This window comes from Sceloporus undulatus, chromosome 6, assembly GCF_019175285.1.
Source record: "Sceloporus undulatus isolate JIND9_A2432 ecotype Alabama chromosome 6, SceUnd_v1.1, whole genome shotgun sequence".
In the NCBI taxonomy this organism is placed as follows: domain Eukaryota; kingdom Metazoa; phylum Chordata; class Lepidosauria; order Squamata; family Phrynosomatidae; genus Sceloporus; species Sceloporus undulatus.
Window position 1 is genome coordinate 148,601,941 of NC_056527.1, and position 17,445 is coordinate 148,619,385.

General features: G+C 41.7%; 1 protein-coding gene across 1 annotated transcript in view; it reads left to right on the top strand.

Annotated features, from left to right (window-relative positions):
* The window catches only part of RORA (RAR related orphan receptor A), an 82,629-nt gene that overhangs the window by 53,669 nt on the left and 11,515 nt on the right, over positions 1-17,445 (top strand). The window contains exon 3 of the mRNA XM_042473991.1: positions 12,868-12,953. Within this exon, the coding sequence (XP_042329925.1) occupies positions 12,868-12,953 (86 nt within the window). The remainder of the gene's footprint in view (positions 1-12,867; positions 12,954-17,445) is intronic.

Sequence of the window (17,445 nt, forward strand, 5' to 3'; positions counted from 1 at the left end):
GATAGATAGATAGATAGATAGATAGATAGATAGATAGATAGATAGATAGATAGATAGATAGATAGATATTGTTTATTACAGTCATAGACCAGTAAATGCTCACCCAGTGGGTTTCCATGGCTGATCAGGGATTCGAACCTTGATCTCCCACTACTCAAATCATTGCAACATAAAACTATAAACGACTAGATTTCAAATTCCAACCAGGGCTCAGGCTCCAAACTATCTCCAAACTTCCTCTCTATATACAAAATATTACAGAGTAAACAAAACTACAGTAGTTTGAGGTAGACGTTGTTTTGTTGCAAGAGCCCCTTCCTTCCTCCAGGCAACATGAAAACTAGTTTGCTTTTTTCCCTAAGCCTCTTCTCAGTGAATATTTACCCTTAATGGAAAAGTTACTTACGCTCTTTTTTATTATGATTGTTCCTGCTTTTACAGGGGAGGATTTTGCTTGTATTATTTCGTCAGCGATAAATATCCTGCTTACTCTTTTTAAGTATTTCTTTCCCCTCCTCTCCATGTTTTTTATTAAATTCTTGGCTGAAGGCTAAACGGGTGAAGAAACAAAAGCGGTTCTTTTTGCAAACCCCTCCTTTGCCCAATCTCGAAACGGGCGTCTTCTGCTCAAAGGTTTTTTTAGCGACGTTAAATTGGATTTTGAAGAGTCAGCTGATTTTAATAGCCTTTGCGCACAAATAAAGAAAAAAAGGTTGAGCTGATTATTGTTTCGGTGCTTGGCGATGGGTTTATGTAATCGCTAATCTTGGCACTTCTTTATCTAAAGCAGATTACAAGACCACTGTCATTTTGGAGACGGGCATTAAAACAGATTTAGTTAGTATTAAATAAGTTAACTTTAGCTCACTTGGAAAGGGATGCGGTGCAAGTTTACCTAACATCTCAAACCCTGGTTGCAATGACCAGGTGTTAAACGTTTCTAAGGCTATGCCTGCACAATATTGTATTGCTGTTATTGTTCAATACAATATTGCATTCTGTTTAACCAGCTTCAAAACTGAGTTGAAGACTATACTGTTCAGGGAAGCATTCCCAGGCATTGCATGATTGTTATCTGATGTTATTTTCAACAGTTGTCTGCCCTATTTTATTCAGTCTCAACATGAATTAATATGTATTATTTATTTATTTTTGCGTAGAATGTACACTGTAGGTAGATTTATTTTATCTATTTTAATTGTATGTACAGCGCTGTGTAAATTTACAGCGCTGTGTAAATAAAGCTTAATAATAATAATAATAATAATAATAATAATGAAGTGTTGTTGTTACTGAGTCCCTATATTGGGAGAAAGGTGGGATATAAGAAAATAAATTATTATTATTATTATTATTATTATTAGCAGTAATAGATGTCAACTGATTTATAAATTTAACAAATGGTTGAAATATATTTACATCCTAAGAAGACATCAATATAGATATCTTTCTATATTGAGGTGTGAGTTGAATTTAATTGAATTTATTCTGTATTCACTTTTACTGCTCTCTAGACTGAATATTATTACACTTGTCCCTCCATATTCACTGGGGATAGGGGTACAGGACCCCTGCGAAGGTGGAAAAACCACCTATTTTTTTACCTGAAAGAACACCTCTCTAGGAATCTCTAGGTCCTCCAGTGCAACTCTGTGGTTAACATCCGCCAGACATTGACCATAGAGTTGCACCGAAGGAACTACAAACACCTAGCAGGGTGTTCTCTCTAGGAATCTCTAGGGTCCTTCAGTGTGACTTTTGGTTAAAGTTGACCATAGAGCTGCGCTGGAGGACCTAGATATTCCTAGAGAGATCATACTAATAAAATCTGTGAATACTCAAATCTGCAAAAATCAAAGCCACACATGTGGAGGGTGAGTGTGTGTCCATTTTCTTTCTCTCTAGTATTGTGAGCCACATTAGGACAAAAGCAAAGGGTTATGAAAAAATTATAAAACTAGATCAACAAGCCAAACACATAGACCAAAATTCATTTGGTAGTATTAACTTGTCCTGCACCTTTTAAGTTGTTAACTTATTCTTTTTTAGCTTGTCGACGTTAATGCTTTGCTCTTCTGTTTCGTTTCTGTGTTCTCTTTCTTTTTGTTGTTGTTGTTTACTTGCAACTTGAACATACAAGTAAAACCGGGAGCCTTCCTCCCAATATTGTAGAGGCTATTATTATATTGTATTATTATATTATATTATAATATTATATTATTAGTATATTGTAGTGGTAGTGGCTAGTCACAATATGGCAGATGGATTTATCAGTCATGCCTAACAGATTTTAATGGACCTGCTCTCCTTGGATTTGCACTTGTATCAGTCCTTCTTTCCATTGCAGGAAACTAAATGTGTAGTAGGATGGCAAAGTTGTGTTCTGGATGGAGTATTTCCCAGCTATGGTTTGCTACTGGTTGTATATTCCTGCAAGACATGGGGTTGGATTGGATGACCCTTGGGGTCTCTTCCAACTCTATGATCCTGGGATTGGAGCATCTCATTTCTCTCTCTTACATCTTCTCTGCATCATGTTCGCTTTCAGGAGTGGCCCCCGCTTTGTTTCATTGGCGGAAGTTCATGGTTCATTAGAGGTTCAGTTTCACAACTTGACTCTCTCTCAGACTTCTGCATTTCCACTTAAGAGCTGATCCGATTCAAGATGTCATCTCAGCTTCCTCCGATTTGAACATTCCCTTCAGTTTTAATGGCTGGAGCTTAACTTTACTGGCTGCAACCTGCAGTTAGCTGAGAAAAATGGAGAAAAAGAAAGGAAAAAATCCCCTTCAGTAGTTTAAGTGCGCTGCAAGGGAATAATAGGAGAGAGAAAAGCACTTTGACACCGGAAAGCAGCAGAGGTTTTTAAAAAATGATTATGAGCACATTGACTTTGTCTGGAACATATGATGTGACCAGCTCCATAAAATGTTATGGGCGATCAAATTTTAAAAATATTATCTCTGGTTTTGCTTCTGGGCAACCCTGTCGGAGCGTTCGTATTTTCAGGAATTCCCAAAGCCTTAAGGCATCCGTCTTAAGTGTAAGATGAAATCCTTGCTTGAAGAGCTTTTGGCTTTAAGGGATGGATGGGATGATTCACTGAGTCGTGCTGAGCTGTTGGATGGAGCACCTGGTGACCATCATCATCATCACCATCATCACCATATTTATTAATATCCCACTCTTTTCCCAGAACTGGAACCCAGACTGGAATCCAACTGTGTGTTCCTGCATGGGAGAATGGGGTTGGACTGGATGGCCTTTGTGGTCTCTTCCAACTCTATGATTCTATGAATTTCTATCCCACTCTTTTCCCAGACTGGAATCCAGCTGGATTCTTGTAGGACAGAAAGTGGGGAAGTGAAGCAAATGGGGAGCAGAGCAAAAGAAAAAGCAGGGGCATCACAATGGAGGTGTGGTGGGTGCAGGCTTCACACCAATGATGTAACAAAAATAAGAGGATAAGATCAAAAATTACAGTGGTCCCTCCACATTTGCCTTGGTTAGAAGTGAAGGACCCTTGTGAACGCAGGAAAACTGCAAATAAAAAAGCACTATTCTTTTTACCTAAGAGAATACCTCTCTAGGGACCTCCAGGTCCTCCGGTGCAACTCTGTAGTCAACATCTGCCAGGAGTTGACCATAGAATCACGCTGGAGGACCTACAGATGCCTAGAGAAGTGACGTCAAAGGCTTTCACGGCCGGCATCCATAGTTTTTTGTGGGTTTTTCGGGCTATGTGGCCATGTTCTAGAAGCGTTTATTCCTGACGTTTTGCCAGCATCTGTGGTTGGCATCTTAGTGTTTTCTCTAGGAACTCTAGCACAATTCTGTGGTCAACTTCCAGCAAAGTTACGTTGGAGGACTGAGAGATTCCTAAAGAGAACCCATTCATCAAAACTGTAGATTATCAAATCCACAAAGGTCAAAGCTGCAAAATGTGGAGGTCCAACTGTATACAAACAAATGACAAGCTAAGACCCACAAAGAGTATGATAAGAAGTTATATGACTGAAAAGAGAGATTTCAGATACGCAAGAAACAGAAAGTTTAGCACAGTCTAGAAGGAAGTTGATGAAAATACAATTACAGTATCAGTTTTTGGCAGCACCCAAAAGATTCATCTGATGTATTTGATAAGTAATCTTGCCAAGATAACCCCATGATAGGATCACCATACATCAGAAACAACTTGAATGTGCACAACACATACACAAATTCCAAAAAGCAAACCTTTGCCGTTTTATAATAGGGGCACCATTTTACTTTACCATTGCATTTAATAGGACTAGAGCATCCACATATGGTCCTGGCAGATACCAAGGACCAGTTCTCCAATTGGGGGAGTGGGGCAGATTGTAATAGCATCTGGGGGGAAATGCCAATTGTTTTCCCTAACTTTTGAAAGGACTCGAGGAGTCGATACAGGTCTTTCAACTCTTTACAAGGGTCAAGTTTGTGTTGATGTGCGAAAGCAATAAATCTGCTTGCCCCAAAATCAAGTTTCTCCTTTCCTGCCTGGACTTTGTTGGCTGCAGTGACATCTAATGGTCTTGGGCAGAATTCCCCCTTTCCGCCTTCCTGCCGTTTTGATTCAGTGGGAATCTCTGTACCGTTTTCGTGCAATGCTCTTGACAGTGTGAAGATTGTTATCACTCAGCTAGTACATACCTGTCTCATCCTCTGGATAAGCTGCCTGACACTTGTATTAGTTCTGGAAAGATTAGATCCGGCAAGTGGTAATAGCAAAGATGGAGATGGAATGGAGCGCTTATAGTATCAGGTGAAAAGTATCTGAAATGCATCTTGCTAGCAGCTATGAATGGATTGGTGCTTTTGAGAATCTGCAAAGAAGAATTGGGGATGGAGAGCCTTCTCTGGCATAAAACCAAGCTCCGAAATGGCAAACTGCACACCTAGGAGGTTTCTATAGATGGTACAACAGCCCTTCCTATGGATGTCAAGGGGATGTGGGCTGTTGTCATGTGCCTTCAAGTCATTTCCAACTTAAGGTGACCCTATCATGGGGTATTTCTGAGAATGTGTGACTCGCCCAAGGTCACCCAGTGGGTTTCCATGGCCAAATGCCGGGAATCAAACCCAGATCTCCAGAGTCATGGTCCAGTGGTCAAACCTCTGCACCACACTGGCTGTTGTTGTTGTTGCTGTTGTTGTTGTGTGCCTTCAAGACCTTTCCAACTTACAGCAACCCTAAGGCGACACAATTATGGGGTTTTCTTGACAATATTTGTTCAGAGGAGGTTTGCCATTACCTTCCCTTGAGGCTGAGAGAGTGTGACTTGCCCAAGGTCAACCAGTGGATTTCATGGCTGAGTGGGGAATAAAACAAATAATAATAATAATAGTAATAATGAACTTTATTTATACCCTGCCTCTCTGTCTACCCCTGCATACATCTGTTCTTCTGTCATTGGTGCTCTGACCACTTCTGTCTTCCGATGGAGCTGATCTCCAATGAAACCCTCTTGATATATCAGGTCTTTCAAACAAAGATTGGAGACAAACTGGGTTTCAAAGGCAGTGGCTTTTTGTCTTGCTAATGGAATTTACACCTTGTTTTCTGGACTGAATTGCCCAGTATCAACATAGCCAGAAGGAGGAAGACCCCACTTGCATGAAGACCCTTCCATTCCATCAGAACAGAGGTCTACAACTACTATATCTGGGCCAAATGCAGGGCTGTGATTAATACCATCAAAATATTTTATTCTTTCTTTCTCTTGTATCATTTTCAACATCAAAACCATAGATTATCAAAGGAAGAAGCCAGTGGAGCCTAGAAATCTTGCAACATATATAATGTGCATTTTGGCTGGCCCAGTAAAGGTATCCCTGTTTTGTGGATTGTAGATGATGCTGTACTTTGCTATATGACCAACATGGCCTCTCCTGGATACACCCATTCTTCTATCATTGGTGCTCTGACCACTTTTCTCTTCCGATGGAGCTGAAACCTTCTTGACACAGCAGGTCTTTCAAGCAAAGAATGTCATTGCTTTTAAAAGGAAGACTGCAAAAGCGTCCGGTTATGGCACTGTCAACCATGAGCCGAGTCCTTTTGTCCTTGGAAAAACAGAAATGTCATTTTCGGTTCCCCAAAGCCCCAGCCGGCACGGCGAACGGTCAGAGATGACAAGAGTTAAAGTCTAAAACATCTGGAGGGCCAAAGGTTTTGAACCGCTGGTCTAAATAAAGCAACAGAGAAAAAAAGCAACTAATTACTGCTGGTGTTATATCCCTTCTGGAATCAACATCTGCCATTTTAACCTCTCTATTGACACTTATCATGATGCAAAAATTGATGGCACAGGGTTGAATCTCCCTTCTCTAAAATGCTGGGGACTAGAAGGGTCTTGGGTTTTGGATTTTATTTTCTTTTTACAGATTTTGGAATAGTATTTGCATATCCATCATGAGATATCTTGGAAAAGGAACACAGAATTCATTTTGTGTTTCATATAGACCTTATAAACATAGCTTGAAGGTCATTTTCTATGTAATATTTGAAATATTTTTGTGCCCAAAACAAAATTTGGGTGCGCGGAACATCAGAAAGCAAAGGTGTCAGTCTCTTAGCCACCCAGGAAAAAGGCTTTGGTCTTTGGAATATTTTGGCTTTAGGAATTCCAGGTAAGGCTCATGACGGATGAAGAAGCCAGTGGAGCTTCGAAAGCATTTTTGGTTGACCTTAAAAAGAATCCCTGTTTTGTGGATTTTGGATGTGACTGGACTTTGCTACATGGCAAACATACACCAGATAAGTTTTATATTTCATACTTTGAAATACTGATGGAGAAGGCAGTGATGCTTCGAAAGATTGCAACTTGTATTTTGTGCATTTTCAGTTGGCCAATAAAGTTTTGTGGATTTTTGACGTTATTTATGGCAAACATGGCTACCCCTAGCTCTGTCTTATACTTCATACTTAGAGATGCATTTTTTTCGCCTTGCCTGAATGGCAAATGGCCAGAAAATGCTATTATTAATACATGTGTTTCTGACTGGGGACTTATTCTTTCCAAAGCTGTTTGAACAGATGTTTGCCTCTGCTGCTGGAGAACAATCGGTCTGTGAAAATACCTCGTAAGCCCAGAAGTTAATGCGCCACCAGCCGCATGGACAACCTTGCCGCGAGGGAAAAGGTTTCTTAAATGCCAGGACTCCTCTTTCTCCATATTAGCGAGAAATCATTCTCTTCTGGTCAACTTTATGCATTATCTACCTTTCTCAGCCCTAACACAGGAACTGAATCATGCTGCCTCCTAAACACCCACAATATTTATGCATGGATAAAAGACAGTTGCACCAGAAATTGTTTGCGTCTTTTCAGAGAAGCCCCTTTCCACATGGAGAATCTAGTGTCTAAGAGCTTCTCAAGACCAAAACGTTGTCGTGAGCATCAGATGATTTAAGGGAATCATACTTGAATCATCATGAATCACTTTAGGGTGCCCTGGAAAGCAAATTATTTAGGTAATGGAGCTGAAAATGCACTGGGAGTAGGCTGTTGTACAGTCAAATAATTCCTTGCTTCATTCAGCTGGTTGCATTGCTTCCAAGGGAACATTACATGGGCCATTGTCGTTTCTGCTGCTACATATGTATGAGGGTCACTGACTATGGAGGGCTGCATGTTTAATCAATAGGCTTAGGATGCATCTGCACTGTAAAAGTGATGCATAGACACCATATTAAGTGCTGTAGCTGCATACTATGGAATCCTGGGATTTGTATCCTGCTATTCAAAGGAGGCTTTAGGTTAGGATGTAAGTCAGGAGTTCGGCTGAGGAGATCCAGCCTGGCATAACCAGGGTTTGGATTCCTTGATGTTTAGCAATTTATACTTTCTTGGCCCTAGAGCAGTGGTTCCAGAGTTTGGGGCTTCCAGATGCTTTGGACTTCAGCTTCCATAATTCCTGATTGTGAGCCAAGTAGCCTGGGGCTTCTGGGATATGAAATCCAAAACAAATGGAGGACCACAGGTTGGGAACCATTGCCCTAGAGCAGTGATTCCCAAACTCTGGTTCTCCAGGTGTTTTGGACTTCACCTCCAAAAGGAGAAGGGCCTGGAAACCATGAAGCCCTATGATGAACGATTTAGGGAGCTGGGGATGTTCAGCCTGGAGAAGAGATGGTTAAGAGGTGATATGATAGCCCTGTTTAAATACTTGAAGGGATGTCATATTGAGGAGGGAGCAAGCTTGTTTTCTGCTGCTCCAGAGACCAGGACACAATGGAGCAATGGATGCAAGCTCCAAGAAAAGAGATTCCAGCCCAACATTAGGAGGAACTTCCTGACAATAAGGACTGTTCAACAGTAGAACAAACTCCCTCGGAGTGTTTTGGAGGCTCCTTCCTTGGAGGTCTTTAAGCAGAGGCTGGATGGCCATCTCTCAATGGGGATGTTTGATTGAGAGTTCCTGCATGACAGAAGAGGGTTGGACTGGATGGCCCTTGGGGTCTCTTCCAACTCTCTGATTGTATGATTCTATGGTTATAGCTCCCTGGAACCTCAGCAATCTCGGCCAATAGTCTTGGATACTGGGAGCTGAAGTCCAAAACACCAGGAAGGCCAGAGATTGGGAACCACTGCCCTAGAGGAAGGCAATGACAATCTTGTTACGGAAAATGCTATCATAGGGTTGCCATGAGGTGACATTGACTTGGAGATATATTACAACAACAACATTTGAGTCCTACCCACATCCTTGAAACAACATATATATCTGTTATATGCTGTTTCAAGGATTTGGGTAGGACTCAAATGTGTTGTTGTTGTAATATGCAGTGGGCCCTTGTTATCCAGTGAGGTTTGGTCCCAGGACCTCCGATGGATAGCAAAATCCACAGATGCTCAAGTCCCATCAAATACAATGGCATAGCAAAATGGTCTCCCTTATATAAAATGGCAAAATCAATAATAATCATCATAATCATAGTAACAACAGCAACAACTTTTATTTGTTACAAAGACAACCGGAGTGGCTTACAATGTAAAATCCCAACAGTGCACCATATATATAACCCAATCTTCCCTCCCCCCATTAAAAAGACAATTAAACATATAACAAGTTAAAACAACCTATTAAACAATCCATTGATTTAAAATTGTCCCTAGAATTAACAGCAATCAAAGTTTGCTATATGGAGTTTATATATTTTTAAAATGTTTTTAAGCCGTGAATGCTTGAATCCATGGATAAAAAAATCTGTGGATACAGAGGACTGACTGTTTCTTCTAGTCAATGCCAGATCATGGTGACCCTATGAATTTATATATGTGTGTGTGTGTGTGTGTGTGTGTGTGTGTGTGTGTGTGTGTATCACACATACAGTACATATAAATAATTATGGTGGCTTTTTCATGCAGTTCAGGAATGAGCAAGTATGGTCTTCAAGATGTTTTGGTCCTACAACTTCCATCATCCCTAGCCAACAAAGCCAATGGTAAAGGATCCTGGAAATTGCAAAACAATTCCAGAAGCATCTGGAAGGCCCTGATGCAAATCATGTTGCACTTTGGTATTTGGTTCCTCATTCCACCACTGCTTTCTTGCACGGCCAGCGCATGTTACATAACAATCTGCCTAGTGCCTCCGTTTAAGCATATGATTAGCTGAAAGCGTAAATAAAATTAGGTGCATAGTTGAAGTGCATGATTAAGTGCTTTCCAGGATTGGAGCCAAGTCTTGCAGCATTTCATGAGACGCTGGCTTGTTCCTTACTGGCTGGCTGACCGGAGTTGCCAAGCACATGCTCAGTGCTGCTGTTGTGCCCTGGAACGAAAGCAAAAGAAAACGTCACAATCCTATCAAGGCAAAGCCCTGGTTTTGCACTCAGGAGACTGAGCTCTGCAACTTTCGGTTGGATTTATCGGTTCTTTCCCTCTTTTGGCTGGAGAGAAAGCGTCAAAAGATCGTGCAGCTCTGATTTCAATGGCAATTCCGGCTTTTCAGATCCCACCAGAAGTTGCCACGGACTTTCTCACATTTGTATACTAAGACTGTGTGCCCAGGACCACATGCTGTACCTTTTTGGATTCCTCTGAACCTGCCACAGTTTAACCACTAATCCTAAATGGGTCTGATAGTGAAGCACTTTTACAAAAGGTCTGGTTCATAGAGTTGTACATAGGTCAGCCTCCACCTGCCTATTGCATCCATTCTTGGAAAAAGCTGCAACAAGCTGCCATTGCTGAATAATCCCATCTCCTTGCCCTGCATTAATGATAAGGATGAAACGTCTCCCTCCACATTGCTTGTCCCTACCAGGAGCAACTAGCTACAGAGGGATAGAATCATAGGGTGGAAGGGACCACAGAGGGCATCCAGTACAACCCCATTCTGCCATGCAAGAAGACACAATCCAAGCACTCCCAAAAGATGGCCATCCAGCCTCTGTTGAAAAGCCTTCAAAGAAGGAGATTCCGCCATTCTCTGAGGCAGCGTCTTCCACCATCAAACAACTCTTACAAACAGGACATTCCTCCTAATCTTTAGGAGGAATCTCTTCTCTTGTACTTTGTATTCATTGCTCTGGGTCCTATTCTCTGGAGCAGCAGAAAACAAGCTTGCTCCCTCCTCAATATGACACTCCTTCAAATATTTAAACAGGGCTCTCATATCATCTCTTAACCTTCTCTTCTCCAGGCTAAACATACCCTGCTTCCTTTCCTCATAGGGCTTCATGGTTTCCAGACCCTTCACCATTTTGGTCACCCTCCTTTGGACATGCTCCATTTTCTCAGTATCCTTTTTAAATTGTGATGCCCAGAACTGAACATAGTATTCCAGGTGGGGTCTGACCAGAGCAGAATAGAGTGGCACTATTGCTTCCCTTGATCTAGACTAGACACTATACTTCTATTGAGGCAGCCTAGGATCGCATTGGCTTTTTTAGCTGCTGCATCACACTATAGAGGCATAACCACACAGTCTCATTTTCACCTTTCATTCTAGTAAAGGAAAAATAGGAAAGTGAGTGGCTGATGGTGCCAGTTTTTTCCTTACCCACAAGAAACTTCAACAGAGAGTCCTCAATATCTAAGGATTCCCAGAAATGTCATCATGAGTGTGCCTCCGTGAAAGATTGCATGTACAGCGCTGTGTAAATTTACAGCGCTTCATAAATAAAGGTTAATAATAATAATAATAATAACACAATTTTAAGAAAGCGTCTTTAGCCGTGTGAATCAGAAACAAACCTCGCCCCACCTTGCAAACTGAAACGATAATCTTGACTAATTTAAAGTCAAGGCCTCATTATTTTCCCTGGAAGCAAATGGTCCTCTTTTGCATAATTTGGAAATTGTTGTTGTTAGAATGACAGCAAATGAAATGATTAAGCAGTTCTGCTCCCTGTGTTCATTTCTGGAAGAGCTCAGCTGGGTAGATCGGGTGCATAACTCTACTCAATAATAGCCAAACAAAAGCTGGAAATCTTTATGTTCTCTCCCAGCAGACAATGAGTTTCTCACGGCATCTTGTTTGCATATGAACAAGGGCTTATTTGCATGGCAAAGATGAAAGCAATCACTTTTGATTTCCCCCATCAATGGTTAAAAGAACATACCCTGCAAACACTTTTGCAGTCATCAGACCTGCAAAGGGGAGATGCAGGGACTTTTGATGGAAGGAGGAGGTTGTTTTAAAAAGAGGACTTGTACCTACAAACAGAAAAGCCAGCATGGAATAGTGGCCTGAGCATTGAGAACATGCTGGAGATCAGGGTTTGAATCCCTGCTTGGCCACGGGAACCCTTTGGGAGACCTTGGGCAAATCACACTCTCTTAGCCTCAGAGGATTCCAAAGGCAAAACCCTCTGAACAAATCTTGTCAAGAAAACTCCATGATAGGGTTGCCTCACCAAGCTACACATCCCAGGATTGTGTAGGATGGAGCTGTGGTAGTTAAAGTGGTGTCAAAGTGCATTATTTCTGCAGTGTAGATCCCCTAGTCCAGTGGTTCCCAAACTTTGGTCCTCCAGATGGTTTGGACTTCAGCTCCGAAAATGCCAGACTGTTGGCCAAGCTGTCTGGGGCTTCTGGGAATTGAAGTCCAAAATACCTGGAGGACCAAAGTTTGGGAACCATTGCCCTAGTCCAATGCTCAAAGCAATGCACCATGCCGGCACGAAATTTACAATGTTTTTTATTTTATTCTATCAAGAGTGGGGTTTATTTGATCTCAGCTGAGAATAAGGTGACATTGTTTTTTTGCAAAACATGGTGCAAACTCATAATGACTTGTATACCAAAGCCATGGTGAAGAAGACATTGCTGTGCTCCATGATCTGCTGTAGAATTTAGCTTTGTTGATATTTTATCTGGACTTCTTTTTTATTGTATTCTGGTGATGGTTTTATGACATTATTTTATTGGGGTGGCATGGGGCAGTATTTTTTCTTTGATTTCTTATAAGCCGCCATAGATATGTTGAGGTGCTTGCTATATGGATTTCTTATAAGCTGCCTTAGATATCTTTGGGTTTCTTCTATATGCTTCATCTTGAACTATGGTTCCCTTCTTGTTTGGCCCTAGTAGGTGCTCTTGCATCCAACGCCTCTTGGTTTTGAAAGGCTATACCTGGCAACGTTGTGAGTTTTTTTAGCACCTTCTCAAATGACCCATTTTAATAACCTGAAAGCTATTATATAACAAGCAGCCATAAATTAGTACAAGGCCCCGGGGGAGAAAACCCTCACCGTTCAGCAATGAATAGTTAATGCAGCAAAGTGTTGAGCAGGTTATTAGTTTTCACTGTACAAATGCTGATCGGGGAATGCTTTTTATATAAGGTGTTTAAAAGAAAATATAATTAACCGGGTGGTGTGCTTCTGTTGCAGCTCAAATTGAAATTATTCCATGCAAGATCTGTGGAGACAAATCATCAGGAATCCATTATGGTGTCATTACCTGCGAGGGTTGCAAGGTAAGCTTTTTAAACATACATATGTACACTGTATTCTTCCTCCAGCCGCATATGCATGCATATGGTTAGGGAAAACACTGCCTGTTCTAGATGGAAAAAATTGATTTTGCACCCTGCTTGTACAGTTATGGACAAATGCAATTGGTACCATCAATAGGTTTTAAACTATTTAGCTGCATTTTGTTCCTTAAATGGTGTTTGTCTATTTTGTATTCATTCTTAAAACTTCATCCATCCATACATACATACACTGCCTTGGAGAATGGTGGCGTCTCCTCCTTTGGAGGTTTTTAAACTGAGGCTGGATGGCCATCTGTCCCAGGAAGGGCTTGGATGGTGTGTTGTTGTTTTTTTGCATGGCAGAAGGGGTTGGACTGCATGGCGCTTGGGGTCCCTTCCAACTCTATGATTCTGTGAAACCCAGGGATGAAGAAAGGAGAAATATGTTGGCATTTTACACCTCAATTCTCTTCTGGAAGCACAAGTGTCCAAGGAGCTGGGTATGTTTTTCCTGGGGAAGAGAAGGTTAAGAGGTGACATGAAAGCCATATCTAAATATTTGAAGGGATGTCCTACTGAGGACAGAGGATGCTTTTTCTCTGCTGCCCCAAAGACTAGGATATGAAGCAATGGATTCAAACTGCAGGAAAAGAGATTCCACCTAAACGTTAGGAATAACTTCTTTATTGTAAAAGCTGTTCAATAGTGGAAGGCGCTGCCTCGGAGCGTGGTGGAATCTTCTTATTGGGAGTTTTAAAACAAAGGCTGGATGGCCAGCTTTCAGAGGTGCTGTGATAGTGTCTGATGCATGGAAGAATGGGGTTGGATGGCCCTTGGGGTCTCTTTCAACTCTGTGATTCTGTGACCCTATTCCCCCAAATATTGGTTGAATGGACACCGGGGTTGCCATATTGAATTGGAGCAGGGGCCATGATGTCAATAGGGTTGGTGTCACTCCAATGCAATAACTCATGTTGCCACCCCCAGGCTACCTGGAACATCCCCAGTCAGGCCAATGGTCCCTCAGGAATAGATGGGGCTGTTGTGGAAGGGAAAGGTTTTGGTCTGCTTGCCACTAATGGCTAGTGGACCAAGGCACCCAGAGGGACCATCCATGTCCCAGGTCGTTTCAACCTACCTGCCTTGTTTGCAACTCTAAACAAGGTCCAGGCATCACCTGGAGAAGGTTGTGGCCTCTAGGTAGTATCCTCCAGACCCATGGGTGGGTAGACCAGGTCCTTTCCAGGATCTTCAGTTTCCAAGAGTAGCGCTCCCTTCTAACACTGATTCTATGACCCTATTCCCCCAAATATTGGTTGAATGGACACTAGGGTTGCCAGATTGAATTGGGGCTGAGGTGGTGGCATCAATTGCGTTGGTATCACTCCAGTGAGGTAACTTAGGTTGTCACCCCAGGCTACCTGAAACACCCCCAGTCAGGCCAATGGTCCCACAGGAGTAGATCAGGCTGCTGTGTTACCCATGCCTCCCAGATTTGGGCCATTAGCAAACTTGATAAGGATTACCCCCTCCCCATCATCATCTAAAGCAGTGGCCCCCAACCTTTGGTCCTCTGAATGTTTCGCAGTTCAGTCCCCAACTTGACTATTGGACATGTTGGCTGGGGCTTCTGCAATCTGAAGTCCAAAACAAATGGAGGACAGAAGACTGGGAACCAGTGATCTAAATCATTGATAAAGAGTTGCAGAGGGATGCGGAGAAAACTTTCAGCAATGAAAGCCGAGAGTTCTGTTCATCCCAAATATGAAAGCTAAGGGAGACCAGCCCATCCTCTTCCCACCTGGGATGTTGCTACTCTCTGTGACACACCTCAAATTCCTTGGTACATCCAGGCTTTATTAAATCCATTCTAGTCCCAGATGTGATCCAAGTAAACAGAAATCACGAATATTTTAGCACACTTATTCTATCCATGACAAATTAGGTTTGGCATTTATTTCATGTGGGCCAGGAAGCCACAAAGATCTCAGTAACCTTTGAAGGAGTTTTTCGCACTCTGCAATATTGGGGTGTTGTCCCCTTGTAAATGGATCTATTATATAGAGAAAATAACTGTGTCTTCTTCGAGTCTGGAATTATGGAAACCTTTCTACCCCTAGCAGTACTTATTTATGGGATATATTTACTTTTCACCCTCTGTTTGAATTGAAATATTGCGTCCTTGATGTATTTCGGCTCCCGGTGCTCTGGCCTTGGTTTCAAATGAATCTCTCCAACACACCTTTACAACTTATTTCTAGCACAGTGCTGCACACAGTCCTTGGGCTACTTTTAGACCTGGAGGAGTGGCAGTTTTTAATAGAGATCTCAAGCAGAAAATGCCGTTCTCGCACTTTCAGTGCAGTGTGACTGCCATAACTCAATGATATGGCATTCTGAAATTTGTATTTTTGTGAGATCATAGAATCTTAGAATTGTAGAGTTGGAAGAGATCCCAAGGGCAACCCAGTCCAACCCCATTCTGCCATGCAGGAACTCTCAATCAAAGCATACCTGACAGATGGCCATCCAGTCTCTGTTTAAAGACCTCTAAGGAAGGAGACTCCACTACTCTCCAAGGAAGGAGTGTGTTCCACTGTTGAACAGCCCTTGCTGTCAGGAAGTTCCTCCTAATGTTGAGCTGGAATCTCTTTTCCTGCAGCTTGCATCCATTCCTCCAGGTCCTAGTCTCTGGAGCAGCAGAAAACAAGCTTGCTCCCTCCTCAATATGACATCCCTTCAAGTATTTAAACAGGGCTATCATATCACCTCTTAGCCTTCTCTTCTCCAGGCTAAACATTCCCAGCTCCCTGAGTCTTTCCTCATAGGGCTTCATGGTTTCCAGACACTTCACCATTTTGGTAGACCTCCTTTGGACATGCTCCAGTTTCTCAATGTCCTGTTTGAATTGTTTTGCCCAGAACTGGACACAGTATTCCAGGTGGGGCCTGACCAGAGCAGAATACAGTGGCACTATTACTTCCCTTGATCTAGACACTATACTTCTGTTGATGCAGCCTAAAATCACATTGGCCTTGTTAGCTGCCGCATCACACTGTTGACTCATGTTCAACTTATGGTCTACTTGGACTCGCAGATATCCCAGAATTCCACAGCATTATGCCATGGAAGTTTAAACAGTGTCAAACTGCTTTATTTGTGCAGTGTAGATACAGCCCAAGTGCATCTTGGTTAGCTTTTGGATGTGATCTTGGTTAGCTTTTCAGGGGTTAGGTACCATCTTTAAATATACTTTATGGAAGTTTTCCCTTAGATCTTGACATGCTGTGTATCTTAATCTTTTGTTCCATCTTATCTCCCATTGTTGTAATTCCATTGGATGGCCTCTGTTTTGGGACCATTTAATCCTATTTTCTTGGTAGAATGATAGAATATTATTTTATTTAATAACTGTTGCAGGAATGATATATGCAATGGAATGGAAATCAGGGGGAAATACTTATTGTCTGTCGGGATTGCTATAGTTGAGTCAGAAATGGAGTCATATTATCATGTTGTGATCTTGTGTATTAACAGTAAAACTGATAAAATTTGGCACTTAAGCTTTATAATGCTGTAAGAAGAAAGATCAATACAAACAGGAAAAAATTCTTTATGGAGATCAGCATAGAAGAACAAAAATATTGAGAAAATAACAAAATTGTCATAAACTTAAATAGAGAGAAAGCGCCAAGAGACTGAAGGGATGGAAGTAGTGAATGCTGAAGGGAATTTATGTTGGTGAGAAAGTTATATGTATGTTATACGTTTGTAATAGACTGAGGATAATAATAATAATAATAATAATAATAATAATAATAATAATAATAATTTTTATTTATATCCTACCTCTCCAGTTGGATCGAGGCAGCTTACAATAAAAGTGAAATACAGTGCGCCCGTGCAATACATGGGCACACTATACGTGGCTTTCAGCATACACTGAAAGCTGCAAGGGAGCCTGTGGGAGTGTGTGGGGCGCAAGCGGTGGTGCGTCCCATTAAGCTTAATGGGGCGCGCGCCCATGGCGTGTGCCGCTATGCCGCTGCACCATGCACGAGCCCCATTACTTTCAATGGGACTCGAACATACACAGGGGTTTTTTTTACATGGGGGGGGAGTCCGGAACGGATCCCCTGCGTATAAAAAGGGCGCACTGTACAAATACAAAATGCAGTAAAATACAGAATAAAACCCCCCATCCCTCCCTCCAACACAACAACCCTAGTAGATGTGTGAATGAGAACATCTGTATGATTTGTTATGATTGTTTTATTGTATATATTTTTTGTTTATAAACTCAATAAAATATTTAATAATAATAATAATAATAATAATAATAATAATAATGTGAATGCACTTATCAGAATAAAGGAATCTGTTTAATTTACCTCCTCAAAGGAAGCGGGGAAAACGTCCATCCGCGTTTTGTGGTTGGATTTGTTTTCTCTTTCCGCTCTCCGTTGCTTTTCAAGCCCGGCAGAGACGTGAG